The 15,106-nt window shown below is 39.2% G+C and overlaps 1 protein-coding gene across 2 annotated transcripts in view; it reads right to left on the reverse strand.

Moving 5' to 3' along the window:
- The window catches only part of PARD3B (par-3 family cell polarity regulator beta), a 2,175,158-nt gene that overhangs the window by 1,239,691 nt on the left and 920,361 nt on the right, over positions 1-15,106 (reverse strand). For both annotated transcript variants that reach the window (XM_030209894.1, XM_030209893.1), the window contains exon 6: positions 1,613-1,699. In XM_030209894.1, the coding sequence (XP_030065754.1) occupies positions 1,613-1,699 (87 nt within the window). The remainder of the gene's footprint in view (positions 1-1,612; positions 1,700-15,106) is intronic.

Raw genomic sequence — 15,106 nt, forward strand, 5'->3', positions numbered from 1 at the left:
AAAGGAATCCTGTGTAGAAAGAATGGATCCTCAGAAGCTTAGCTACAATTGGGTGGCAGAGCAGGTGGGGGGAAGAGGGGTTGGTGGTTGGGAGGCGAGGATAGGGGAGGGCAGACTTATACGGTCTGTGCCAGAGCCGGTGATGGAATGCGGGACAGGTGGTTGGGAGGCAGGAAAAACTGCTGGGCAGACTTATACTGTCTGTGCCCTGAGAAAGACAGGTACAAATCAAGGTAAGGTATACACATGAGTTTATCTTGGGCAGACTGGATGGACCGTGCAGGTCTTTTTCTGCCGTCATCTACTATGTTACTATGTAAGTAGATTAGATAGACACTGTGTTTTCTGACTTCGTGTAACTTCTCGAATATACAAGAGATTATACATAGTTTTTGTAGATGTTACTCCCATTGGCTAAGTCAAAATAAACTCTTCAAAGTTTGAAGCAACCGTTATTGTGTGAATTACTTTATTAACTGAGAGACAGAAAATAAAGTGAGCGGATGCTCTGCCAGCCAGCCTTCTAGCTCTGCTAGCCCCAGCTCTGCCTTGAGCCACTTCAAATAAAAATACATTTGTATAGCCACTAATGCTCTCCCCCTATGAAAGGGTTACACATAGGCATTGTGGTGTAGTCATTCTTGGAGACATGGTACCCTAGCTAGTGATTTGGTGAGGGAATGTGTTCTCCAGCATTTCTTTAGCTAATTGTGACAGGAGGAAAGACACTGAACTAGGAATATGGTGAGTGGCTTCTTCACTGGCTGTCTATTGTAGTTACTATACTTGCTTGGGTATTGCTAATGAGTTGCACCTCAACCTGTATTGTTAATAAAGCTGTGGCCTACTTGTTCATCAAATAAAGTGGTCACTGAGTTTACTGGGAGAGGATTGAGGAGAGCATCCTAGCTGCATTTGTTAACACCTTATTCACAGCACTGCAATTCTAGGTTAAAGATATATTAAATGCTATGCAAAATGTGGGCTAAAATATAGTGAGCCGAATGTTCTGGAGTTTGCCTCTGATCATAAACGAAGTTGGAAAAATGCAGATATGCATCACTGAACTCAAGAGATAATATTAAGCCATTTGCAGCTGAAGTGATCTTGACAGAAAAGTTCAAGGTAAACTACACATTTTTAAATGTTTAACCATCAGGTGTATATTTGAAAGGTTAATTACTGCGGGAAAAAAGCTAAGAACTGTCAGACAACTAGTGCTGTTTTGACTTTGCCATCTCTTGTTTGCAAGTAGGTTTAAACTGGGGGGGGGGGGGGGGGATAGATGTCTATTAAGACCCTAGGAGCTCTCAAGGTGGCATAATGAAAAAGTAGCACAGACAAGTTTTACTGTGTTTTACATCAGAATACCTCAAAAGATGTCTTCAAAATCATTAAAAATTATCTGGATTTTAAATTAGTGTGTTCTAGTACAAAACAGGTTGATTTTATTATTTTTCACTATGCAGAAAAAGATTCCCATGAAAGAATATATTAATTCACAAAATGAACAAGTTCAGTTCTTCTTCCTGTTGCTTACTACAGCACTATGTTGACCTAACAATGATTTTATACGCATTTAAGATCTAAGCAAAAAAACAAAACATCTTACCTGCCACTTAGGGAGGAATAAAAGGGCACTACATGGATCCCCAAAGGTTCACTATCCCCAGAAATCTCTACTGTTCTTGTCATTTTGCTGGGAAACAGAAAAAAAAAGTTAAATGACAATAGTCAAAAACAGATTTAAAATAACTATATAAACAGCATAGCAAGTGATTACATTATAGGATACAAGAAGCAGCAGAAACGCTTAGCATTGCATCTGGAAGTATGATTTTTAACCTTTAAAGATTCATCTTGCTTCATTAAAGTTAAAAAATTTAAGAAAAACAAAACATGGCATTGTCACTTCAACTAGAACTGCATAATTTGAAACATTATTTTTGGATTTGTGTGTGTCTGTTTTACAATTTCATCTCATACTAGGTCTGCCTCCAGAATAGGGTTGAGAAGCACTGGTACAATTGATCTCCCCGATGAGAACAAACTACATGTAAGACACTAATGGTCTATGATGGTTTTTACAACACTATTGTATATGGTATCACAGGTAGAAGGAAAAGAATCACAGAGCGATCAAAATTATAACTGGATACTAAATTTAAATGAGCAAAACCTTATTGCTTTCTAAATCTTAACCCTGTTTGGCTAAAATGGATGAGTATCATACGCATAGGAATTATTAAGAAAGGTAGAGGAGAAAACAGAGAATATTTCAATGCCTTTTCATCACTTCATGGTATGATGCACCTTGAATACCATGTGCAGTTCTGGTCACCACATCTCAAAAAAGATATAGCAGAATTTTAAAAAGTACAGGGAAGGGCAATGATAAAGGGGATGGGACAGCTACCATATGAGGAAAGACTAAGCAGGATAGGGACCTTCAGCTTGGAGAAGAAACAACTGACGGAAGATATGATAGTGGTCTATATAATCATGAGTGGAATGGAATGGGTCATGACCTTGGGCTGCAAAAATTCAAGGGAACTGTATAGTATAGGGGATGAAGAAGTACTGTGTATGAGAGAAGAGTGGGACTTGGGGGGTGATCGTATCTGAGGATCTTAAGATAACCAAACAGGTAGAAAAGGCGACGGTCAAAGCCAGGATGATCAGGTGCATAAGGAGAGAAACGATCAGCTGGAAAATGTAGGTGATAAGTGTCCTTGTATAAGTCTCTAGTGAGGCCCCATTTAGAATACTGTGTGCAATTCTGGAGACTGCACCTATAAAAATATATAAACAGGATGAAGTCAGTCCAGAGTGTGGCTACAAAATTGGTCAGTGGTCTCTGTTGTAAAAAGTATGGGGACAGACTTATAGACCTCAATATGTATACTCTGTAAGAAAGGTGGGAGAGAGGGGATAAGATAGACATTTAAATATCTCTGTGATATTAATGTACAGGAGATGAGCCTTTTTCAAATGAAGGAAAACTCTGGAATGAGAGGGCATACGATGAAGTTAAGAGGTTATAGGCTCAGGAGTAATCTAAGGAAATATTTTTTCACGGAAAGGGTGGTGGACACGTGAAATAGCCTCCCAGTGGAGACAAAAATGATGTCAATTTAAGAAAGCGTAGGATAGACATATGGGATCTCTTAGAGAATGAGGGATATAGTGATTGCTCAGGATGGGCAGACTGGATGGACCATCCGGCCCTTATCTGTGGTCATATTTCTATGTTTCTTTATCTACTTTCTTTAAAAGTGTCTGAGGCACAAAGGCAAATAAATGTGAAAAAGCATGAAAGTTTTTACTCGTGTTGTAATTAAATGAAGGCTCTCGGTTTCCTCAGATGTCAAACTGTCATCGTTTGCCCTCTCCTATTAATGACTAATTAATAGACTATTTGAAAACAGAATGTGTTTTCATTTGCTAAGGAGAAAGCATCTTAATGCATTAGCACTCTCAGATTGTTCAATATTTATTTCTGTTATATTTGTATCCCACATTTTCCCACCTATTTGCAGGCTCAATGTGGCTTACATAGTACCGGAGAGGCCTTTGCAGACTCCGGTGTGAACAAATACAAAGTGATATTCCGGTAAGATAAAGTTCATGTAGCACTGCCACATTAAGGAATCGTGAAACGGAAGAGTTGAGTTATGTTCATTACGTACTTTAGTTTTGTTGTGTTGCAGAGATCAGGTATTTAAGTTGGATGGGTAGGGTATGCCTTTTTAAACAGGTTGGTTTTTAGTGATTTCCGGAAGTTTAAGTGGTCGTACATCATTTTCAAGGCTTTTGCTAGTGCATTGCACAGTTGTGTGCTTATGTAAGAGAAACTGGATGCATAAGTTGATTTGTATTTAAGTCCTTTGCAGCTTGGGTAGCGCAAATTTAGAAATGTACGTGTTGATTCGGATGTGTTGATTTGGTGTTGCTTTCAAAATCTGCACCCTGGTTCACAAAATCATCTATAGCTAAGCCCCGGGATACATGACAGACTTGATCGACGTACCAACTAGGAACTCATCCGAATCAACACGTACATATCATCTACTTGCCTGTTTTATGGTTGTATTCATTTCTCTATTGGCCATAGTTAAGTACATACCGTATTTTTCGGACTATAAGACGCACTTTTTTCCCCCAAAATTTGGGAGGAAAATGGGGGGTGCGTCTTATAGTCCGAAGGTAGCGTTTTTGGACCTCCGTTCCGTACTTACAGGATTCCATGTTCCCTGGTGGTCTAGTGACGTCGGGGCAGGAAAGAGCCCCCTCTTTCCTGCCCATCGCGCTGCTCTCCGTGCTTCTCAATGCTTTCTGACGGTCTCGGCGATATTCAAAATGGCCGCCGAGATTCTCGGCGGCCATTTTGAATCTCGCCGAGACCGTCAGAAAGCATTGAGAAGCACGGAGAGCAGCGCGATGGGCAGGAAAGAGGGGGCTCTTTCCTGCCCCGACGTCACTAGACCACCAGGGAACATGGAATCCTGTAAGTACGGGACGGAGGTCCAAAACCCGGACAAGACGCACCGGAGCACCTAGGTTTTAGAGGAGGGAAAGAGGAATTTTTTCCTCTTTCCCTCCTCTAAAACCTAGGTGCGTCTTATGGTCCGGTGCGTCTTATAGTCCGAAAAATACGGTAAGTATTGCCATACTGGAAAAGACCAAAGGTCTATCAAGCCCAGCATCCTGTTTCCAACAGTGGCCAATCCAGGTCACAAATACCTGGCAAGATCCCAAAAAGTACAAAGCATTTTACACTGCTTAACCTAGAAATAGTGGATTTTCCCCAAGTCCATTTAATAACGGTAGATGGACTTTTCCTTTAGGAAGCCACCCAAACCTTTTTTAAACTCCGCTAAGCTAACCACCTTTACCACATTCTCTGGCAATGAATTCCAGAGTTTGATTACATGTTGAGTGAAGAAATATTTTCTCCGATTCATTTTAAATTTACTACATTGTAGCTTCATCGCATGCCCCCTAGTCCTAGTATTTTTGGAAAGCGTAAACAGACGCTTCACACCTACTCGTTCAACTCCACTCATTATTTTATAGACCTCTATCATATCTCCCCCCTCAGCCACCTTTTCTCCAAGCTGAAGAGCCCTAGCCGCTTTAGCCTTTCCCCATGGGGAAGTCGTCCCATCCCCTTTATCATTTTCGTCGCCCTTCTCTGCACCTTTTCTAATTCCACTATATCTTTTTCTGAGATGCGCCGACCAAAATTGAACACAATATTCGAGGTGCAGTCGCACCATGGAGCGATACAAAGGCATTATAACATCCTCATTTTTGTTTTCCATTCCTTTCCTAATAATACCTAACATTCTATTTGCTTTCTTAGCCGTAGCAGCACACTGAGCAGAAGGTTTCAACGTATCAACGACGACACCTAGATCCCTTTCTTGGTCCGTGTGCCTCTATACTTTCTTTACCTAATACAGTTTAATACTTACATTTTTTATGCATATTTTGGAAATAGCAAGCATATGATTCTAAAATCTGCCCACACTTCATTTTCGTAAATCTCTTACCACAATCTCACTTGTTTTGTTCAGTATTGAAATGTGATTATTATATACATAGGATTTTGATGAGAATAAGAACAGTAGTGTCCCAAATACACTCATTAATAATGCTGGGACAGCTAAGGAGGAGAATCATTTTTTTTTAAATGTCAAACACTTGTTACATTTCGGAAATTACACATAAATTGACGACCAAATGATTTTTATTTTTTTTGCAAGTATAGCAGCTTTCATAAACAAAGCCTCACTCAAGAGAGGTTAACTACAATTCAGGTTTACCAGGTAAATTACAAAGTCAGTTGCTCTGATTACATTTAAGGTTGTCCGATTTGGTACACCAGACTACTTGTCTTGTTTGACTATTCCGTACTGTCCTCCTAGGACCCTTAGGTCAATTAATGACCACCGCTTGGGTCTTACCTAGCCCGAAATCAGTTCATCTTGAATCCACACGCAGTAGTGCTTTTTTCTTTCTCTCCCCACATACCTGGAATACCCTTCCTTTATCCCTCCACAGTAATTCCTCTCTCAAGAATTTTAAGATAGAGTTAAAAACCTGGCTCTTTGAGCAAGCTTTTGAAAGAACTGTCTAACTATTGACACCAACTACCTACCATTTTATTTTTAACTTTATTTTATCACACTTTTATTTTGTTTCTTTATCTTGATTTTACCTCTCCTTTAGTTACTCTTTGGTATGGATATTATACTTTACTGTTTTTAATAGAGTTCCTTTTCTATTCTTTTTTTAGCCTATACACCACTCTGCTCTACTAGTTAGAGTGGTATAGAAAGTTTTGGGAATTAATAAATAAGAGGCCCTATTACTAAGCTGTGTAAGTGTCTACACGTACACAATGCGCGCCAAAATGGAGTTACCACACGGCTACCACGTAGCTCTTGTGATAATTTCATTTTTGGCGCGTGTTCCAAAAATTATTTTTATTTTCAACTGCACGTATTGGACGCATGCCGAGTGGCATTTGGTACGCATAGGTCATTACTGCCCGGTTACTGCGTGAGACTTTACCGGTAGGTCAATGGCTGGCGGTAAGGTCTGAGACCCAAAATGGACGCGTGGCAATTTTGATTTTGCTGCACGTCCATTTTTGGCAAAAATATAAGAAAGGCATTTTTTAGAGGTGCACTGAAAAATGATTCTGTGCACCCAAAACACATGCCTACAATACCACAGGCCATTTTTCATTTTAGCGCACCTTAGTAAAAGAACCCCTGAAACAAGTAAATTAAACACATCTAAAAAGCAAGGAATATCACCCTACATTTATAGAGAGAAAGCTAACTTGTCACAATACCCTCTGTTATCTGTACTTTTGTAATATGCCAGATTCAGCTCCAAGATTAATAAAAACTGCACACTTCTCAAGCATATTAAAGTTCAGCATCCAGACAACTTCCCTGGCTGTGTGGTAGAGCCCTTCAAGTAAACAAAGCAAATCTGTGCCCTTTACAACAATAAATCTTAAATATCAAACAACCAAAAGATGATCATAGAGACTAAATCCTCCCTTTCAACCAACATCTCTAAATGTAATTGGTATGCACTTCATGAAATAAAATATTACCTTGACAACAGACATTGGATTGAGTATGAATAATGTTTAAACTGTTTATTTGCTTCTGCAAAAACATCCCCAATGAATCAAAAATGGAAGAGGATTGGTCAATCTGCTTATCTATAACGTGGGTTTTCCACTATTACCCATCCCTATGCAAAGAATATTTCAGTTGAAAACCAATTTTATCAGGCCTATGAAGATGCTCACAAACGAGAAATCCACCATATCACTAGCTATTACTGATACATATGTTAATTCTGCAAGCTACTAGTGTAAAGAAAGAAAAAATATATATAGTAGACAGCATACAGTGAAACTTTATTTTATCAAAGTGTCTTAAAAAGCTTTCCCCTCTATAGTCACCTACAAGGATGAGATTTTGCCAATAAAGCAACCAAGAATTAGGAAATCAGCTCTTCACTCAACTCCCCCCCAGCCCCCGCCCCATAGATGTGTCTTTCGGGAGAGGAGGGCATTTGGTTCCCTTCTACTTGATTGGGCTTACAGCTCAACTGGAACTATCTCCACTGCATTATACTGCCCTGAGCTGAGACTACTTTTCAACTATATTCCTAATTCTACCTAGCTCAGAAATTGTAATCATGGACTTTCACGTAAAGGCTTTGGTTCTCTCCAGAATCTGGTGCCTTGAGTCCAGCTAATAACTGTCATTGAAATAAGACTGATCTACCCATCCCTCCCAGAACTAAATTTGGGCATTTTCCATAACAGGAAGGAAAGACAATGATGGCAAAACTTGTCTTGGTTAAGAAGCATCATCCTATAGGTATTTATACGCTGTGGCAGAAAGTTGAAAGATACCATCGATAGCATAGACAGGAATAATTGGACATACTGGATGAGTCAATTAGCCTTTTTCATCAACTCATCACTGAGCCAGCCTATACCCTTTCCTCTTAATAAAGAGAACAAAAAGTTGTACAAGTACTGTGAAGAACAAGTTCAGAGTAATCCACCATCCATATCAGAAAATAAAGAGGCCCTTTTATGAAGTAGCAGTAGCCGTACCGATGTGCACCAAATCGGCCCTACCGCCAGGCGTTAGTTCTTGAATGTGGTGATTAGGGTGCTAGAAAATAGTTTTGTATTTTCTACCACTGGGCTACCACCAGAGCCCCTACCGCCTCCTAAATAGGAGACGGTAAGGGCTGCCCCTGGAAATGTCTGCATGGCAAGTGTTTAACTTACTGCAGGGCCATTTCCTTTATATATATATATATAAAAAAAGCCTTTTACTGGCGGCGGTAAAAAGGGGCCTTGGTAAACTGCAAACCCAGCCCCTTTTCCACTGCTCAGTAAAATGGCCCCAAAATTTGCTACAGCTGAATATATTAGTACTTAACAAAAAACAGAGGGTAAAATCAAAAGATTTTTATGGAGTTTTAATATATCATTAAAAAAAAGTGAGGTTGCTAGGATGGTCTGCTATTTACAGAATTTAGATAACAAAGGGTCTCTTATCAAACCATGCTAGCGGTTCCCAGTGCGGTAATGCCAACAAAGCCTTTTCACTTTAAATGGGCTTTGTTGGTATTGTTGCCTGGCTTGAAGAGGCCCAAAATTAATAAATGGTTTCTACAAAATAAATTGCATATTTGTTTTATATATTATGTAACATTCTCAATTACTTAAACAAACTACTTATGATTAAACTATAACTTATGGGTCCTTTTACTAAGGTGCGCTGAAAAATGGCCTGCGCCGTTGTAGACGTGTATATTGGATGTGCGCATGTCCATTTTTCAGTGCGCCTGCAAAAGAGGCCTTTTTTTTTTTTTTTTACCAAAAATAGACATGCGGCAAAATAAAAATTGGCGCATGTCCATTTTGAGCCTGAGACTTTACTGCCACCCATTAACTTAGTGGTAAGGTCTCACGTGGTAATCTGCTCGCGTACAATGCTGATTACTACCTGGTTAGCACCATGCGCCGGAAAAATTTCCTGCATCCATAGAAAATAAAATTACTGCCCGGGCCACGCAGTAGCCGGGCAGTAGTTACGAATTGGCGTGCGTTGGGCGCGCATAGCTGCCTATGCAGCTTAGTAAAAGGGCCCTTTAATCAGGGCCTCTGGTTATCTTACATCTGGCTGCTGTTAAATGACATTTTAACAAAATATGTTCTTCCTGAGGGGATACCTAATAAATTGACTAGAGGCTGAAAAAAAACACCAGAAATTTTTATCAGCCCAGGATATCATTTCAGACTGATACAGCTGAATATCAGGCCAAGTTCAACAAATGTGGAAGATATGTCCACAATTTCAAAGTTCTAATAGTTCATATCTTAACTACTTCTAAAAGTAACACCACCAATAAACTAAGAGGGGCATTTTCGATATGACATCTATTTCAATTTTGGACATTTTGCTAAAAACATCCAAAAAACCAGTAGCGAAAATGGCTATTTTTGAACCAGAAAAAACATCTCTCTCTTTGTTTCAAAAATGGCCATTTCCTAAATGTTTTGTGCTCAGTGAGTTTTTCTTTTGTAATCATTTTCTAAAAAGAAAAAAAAGAAATTAAAATGTCCAAGGGAAAAATGCACAAAAACAAGCCACTGGGATGTATGGGGGAGGGCAGCAGTTTCAGTATGACTGCAATATCATCAATTATTAATTGTATTTCATTATAGTGATTACAGTGTAACCCTCTTAATTTGGCACAGGCTTTATTTATTTGAAGGAATATTTTTTTTTTCTGTTTATGTGATTGTTTCTTCCATCTCCTCAAGAGTTTGATGGTAATTCTCTTTGCTGTTTTTTCACACTCTGTTATATAAGCTGTCTTAATTTATACTTTGTTGCATAAGCTATTTTTTTGATATGTATTTTAATTTTGTTACTAATTTATGTTTTTTGAATGTGTGTTTTTAGACCCCTGATGCAGGCTGTCGACGAAACTCAGCCGAGTCCCATTAATAAACTTGATCCGCTAGCGTACACAGGGCGGGGTGGTGAGGGTGGTCTGCTGTAGGTGCCAGCAGCAAGGGGGTGTGTGGAGTAGGCATGTGGTGTCGGCTCTGCTGGATCCCTGCCCCAGAACAGGAAGTAGACGTCTAAGTGGGCAGGGGACCAGTGGAGCTGACAGTTCATGCCTGCTACATGCACCCCCTTGCTAAAACACCTTAGGAAACTGGAAGACTGACCATCCAAATGGCAGAGGAAATTTAATGTAGATAAGTGCAAAGTCATGCATATTGTGAACAATAATCCAAATCATAGTTACATGATGCTAGGTTCCACTTTAGGAATCACCTCCCAAGAAAAAGATCTAAGTCATTGTGGACAATACTTTGAAATTTTCTGCTCAGTGTGCTGAATCAGCCAAAAAACTAACAGAATGCCAGGAATTATTAGAAAAGGGATAGAAAATAAGAGAAAGAATATTATAATGTCTCTGTATCGCTCCACCACTGACCTCACCTTCAGTACTGTGTGCAATTCTGGTTGCCATATCTCAAAAAATATATAGCAGAATTAGAAAAGATTGAAAGAAGGATGACAAAATGATTAATGGAATGGAACTCCTCTCAAACAAGGAAAGGTTGAAGAGGTCTTTTACTAAGGTTAGCTTGAGTTATCTGCAACAGGTCCCATTTATTCCTATAGGTCCTGCTGCAGATAACTCAAGCTAATCTTTAGTAAAAGGCCCCCTAAGGTTCTTACATAGTGTTGAGAATTGGGGGGTCCCGAGCCCCCCCCCCCCCCAAGAAGGCTAGAGTGACCTTAATCTGACTCCATCTCTAAATAACACTAGTACTGGGGTAATCCAGGAGTTATGAGGTTCTAAAAGGAATTGCCACTGAGAGAGACGTTAGGTCTAAGAGACCCGCATTAGTCCGCCTCTCAGCACTGGCAAGGAATAGATACCAGCCTTATGACAAACTGGATTTAGGCTACAGGTTATACAATGCAGCGAATGATAGCCTGATGTAGCAAAAGCATTTATACTTACAGCCTTTCATCATTAAGTGAAGCCCACAAATCATCATTTGGAATGAGGAGTTTATTTGCCAAGGTATAAGTCAAATCAGTGATTGACAACAGTCACGTACAATCAATTAATTATAGGAATATAATAAGCTGCAAACAGGTGTTAATTATTTGCTAATCTTTTATAATTTCTTTTACCAATTAGAGGTTTTACAAGGGAAAGCAATTAGGTAATTTGTTAATTCTGCTGGACACATTGGTTTCCCTTGGAGAGAGAGTGCCAACCCTTTTCTCTCTAGCTTAAACCAGGAAAAACCCTGATTTTTATAGGTGCCCTCAGGATATGGGTAATATGACAGTAGATATACCTGATTGGATCTATGCTAATGTCATGGTTGTCACTGATTGGCTCATGCTAATGAGTAGCTTCTATCTTGCTAACATGGTTTTATCTTTAGCTCGCTTCTTAAGCAAGACCCTGCTCACAGGAAAGTCTCCCTCCTCTCTTGGACAGCTAGTTCCCCATTTTCTCTGCACCTGGCATGACTCACTCATTGCTCAACTTGTTTTTCTAACTTACATTAGAGAAAATTCCACTTTGCAACAGATACAGCTTCCATTTTGTGTTGAAATCCTCCATTTTGTTTCCATATCTATTAACTTTTCCTAATTTAGCTTATTTAGGCCTCAATCTGGGCCACAAACTAGGCCATACTTTTCCAGTAAGCTCCCAGTTATGTCAGCCATCAGATTTCTGACTCAGCCAAGGTCTGTAATGGCCTGAGCTCTATGACTGGGCCCGCCACCATTCCGGTGGGGGGGTCTCTAGCTGTACCATAATTATACAATAGTAAATGAAAAAGTAAATGACGGCAGATAAAGACCTATACAGTAGGAAACTGGTCTAGATGGACCACCGGTCTGACTCAGTGGAATCAAAAGTCCCTGTCCTCATCTTTCAAGAGTAACTTAGTCTCAATTCAAGCCCTGTTATAAAGACGGACCACAGAATCCAACCTGATTAAGGGATTTCCCTTTACACCACTGGAACATGTCTGTGTGCTTTACTCTGATACTTCCAAAAGACTGCATAGCCTACCTTGACTACAGTAAAATTGTTACTGTTACTGCCAGAAATGATCTGTAAGTCAGTTATTAGCACAGAAATGTTAACTTCACCTCTAGATCTGTAGTTGTTTCCATAGTAACAACCCTCTATTGACATGACAGCAGTTTTTCCTCTTTTTAGCTAAAAAATATTGTGAAGGGGCTTCGTCTTCAACTCATGTTACATTTTGCATTTAACACACATTAATGGCAAAACTTTACTGAAGGTTAGTAAAAAGACCCCTTTGTAGTATATGCTCCAATAATTCATATCTGATACTCTACAGTGAAGGTTCTTTTTTTTTGTTTTCTTGTTTTTGTTTTTGACCACATAACTACGTAAGAATGTAGAGTTATCACTATAAAAATCTTTCAGATAGCCTTTGGTAGCTCATGATGGAGTTACCGTATTCAACTGAGGCAATGGAAAGAAAAATTATTCAACGTCAAAAGGAGCATCAGCAAGAAAATAAGGTTCTGAACCCTGGCTTCAAGCTACTCGGCTACTCCTACACTCATTTCTCTTTCCTTATCTTATCCAAAATGAACAGAATCTAAAAGTGTGTTCATCCTACACTGATTCCTAAGAGTCACTTGAAAGTGTTAAAAATAATTATGATCAAGTATCTTTCCCATGTACATATTGATAGTGATGCTGAGAACAGATTGGTAATTGTGAACACTGGCTCTCCAAATCAGACCGAGGATAAATTCTGCAGAACGGCATAAGGTGTTTTGCCATAGTTGTATTTTCTTAAAAATTGGAGCTTTCTTTATATTTTTGTTTTAACAACATCTTGCTCATTTTATGGCACCACAATTGCAGTGAAAGGAAGGAGTCAAGTCACTAAAAGCTGCTTTATTAACAGGAACTTAATTACTTACAATTTAGCTTGAGTGAGAACCTAAGGTACATCACGCATGCATATGAAAAATATTCAGATGGAGTGATAATGAACTCATCAGATGTTATCACTCTATTCTCTTTCCAGAGTTAAACTATTGAGGTCATCATGCCTTGGTACATTTTGCACTAGTTTAAAATTAAGTATTAAAAATGGGGAACAGTGTCTTATCCCCAAACCACAATGGCCTTGGGATCTCCCATTTAAAAAATGGTCCTCAGGACCCATCCTTTCCCTACCCACCCTGGTGGCTGATCCCCAGATCTTTGCTGGTAGCAGAGAATCCAGGCACCTACCACCAGCAGTGACACTAGATTGAAAAGGGCGTTCTACATAATATCATACCAAGGAAAGTAACAGGCTTCACATATTTCATTGTACATTGTCAGTAAGGAGGAGAAGATGACTAGGAACGCATATCTCCTGTACTCAATGACTCTTGCACTTCAGCAAGGTTCATATGATGGAATGGACAATGTAGAGTGCACATAAGACCTTTACTCTTTTTAGCATTAATAAGTCTACCGCGGGCTTGCCATGAGCCAATTTGTACTACCACAGGAGCCCAATGGTAGTGCCTGCCCTCACGAGAGCCATTTCCAGTGCCTCAGAAAGTTATTTTGTATTTGAACATCAGGTGCACGCCCAACAGTAATCGGGCAGCGTCACACACTGCCCAGTTACTGCTGGGCTACTGTGGGAGCCCAACCACCTCTTAAATAGGAGGCAGTAAGGACTCCCCCAGGAAATGGATATGCAGCAAGTGGTTAACTTACCTCACAGCCATTTGCGTTTATTTTTTTAAGCCTTGTACCCACTGCAGTTAAAGGGGACCTCAGCACGTGGGAAATCCATGCGTCAAAGCCACCGCAGGGCCCCTTTTACCGCAACTTAGTAAAAGGGGCCCTTAAGTGACTAGGAGGCATATTTTCAAAGCACTTAGCCTTCCAAAGTTCCATAGGTTTCTATGGAACTTTGGAAGGCTAAGTACTTTGAAAATATGCCTCTAGGCTGCCTATTCTACTCTTAGTAATGAGCACTAAAATTTGTTAAGCCTGGTTTTGGCCCAGTCCCAAAGTGACTTGCTAAGTCAGGGGCAGTGGGTCTTGAAAACATGATCTAATATTTTTATACTGACCCATAGATTCAATGTTCTAAACATTAGACTGTACTTTTCTCATCTTTTTAAATAGTGGAAAATCACTGCATACTGGAAGACAAGGTTTACTCTGCTCATATTGTAAGCAAGACTACCAAAATATATAGGTATAATGCGATATGATTTCAAAACATGTTAAACCTTCTTAAAAGCTTTTGTCATGTAAATGAGCAGCAACCTTTCTGAAAATAATAGTTGTATACGTCTAAGACAGATAATAATTATATGCTAATATGCAAATGTACAATGTGATCTATCCATATTTATCAAACGTTAAAGGCTCAGGGCCCTGTTTACTAAGATGCGTTATAAGCAATTTAACATTTTTCATGTGTGCTAAAAATTAGCACGCACTAATGCTAAAGACACCCATAGGAAAATAAGGATGTCTCTAGCATTAGCGTGTGCTAAAAACACTAGTGCACCTTAGTAAGCAGGGCCCTTAGTACTCACGTTGAATGGCATGCTAATTTTAAGATCTTTCCTTTATATGCTTCTTTTCAAGCATTTAAAATTGCATTATTGTTATCTTCAAGGGATTATTTTTTAAAGAATTTTTGTACTTTGAATGAAATCTCACTTTTGCGAGACACACTAATAAGAGTATCATATTTAAAATAACTAAAGGGCCTGTTTACTAAGCTGTGCTGTAGGCGTGGTAATATGGGTATCTCTAGCATTAGCTAGCGCACCTTAGTAAACAGGGACCTAAATAAATAATAAAATGATCATGGTTTGTCTATTTGATTGATGTTTATCTGAGGCAATCCTAAGAATCATGATTTTGTTTAATAAAATTTATCATTGATTCTGATACATTTTAAATCTTTCTTCACTTACTTTCTAATGTA

The sequence above is a fragment of the Microcaecilia unicolor genome, chromosome 7, assembly GCF_901765095.1.
Source record: "Microcaecilia unicolor chromosome 7, aMicUni1.1, whole genome shotgun sequence".
NCBI classification, from domain to species: domain Eukaryota; kingdom Metazoa; phylum Chordata; class Amphibia; order Gymnophiona; family Siphonopidae; genus Microcaecilia; species Microcaecilia unicolor.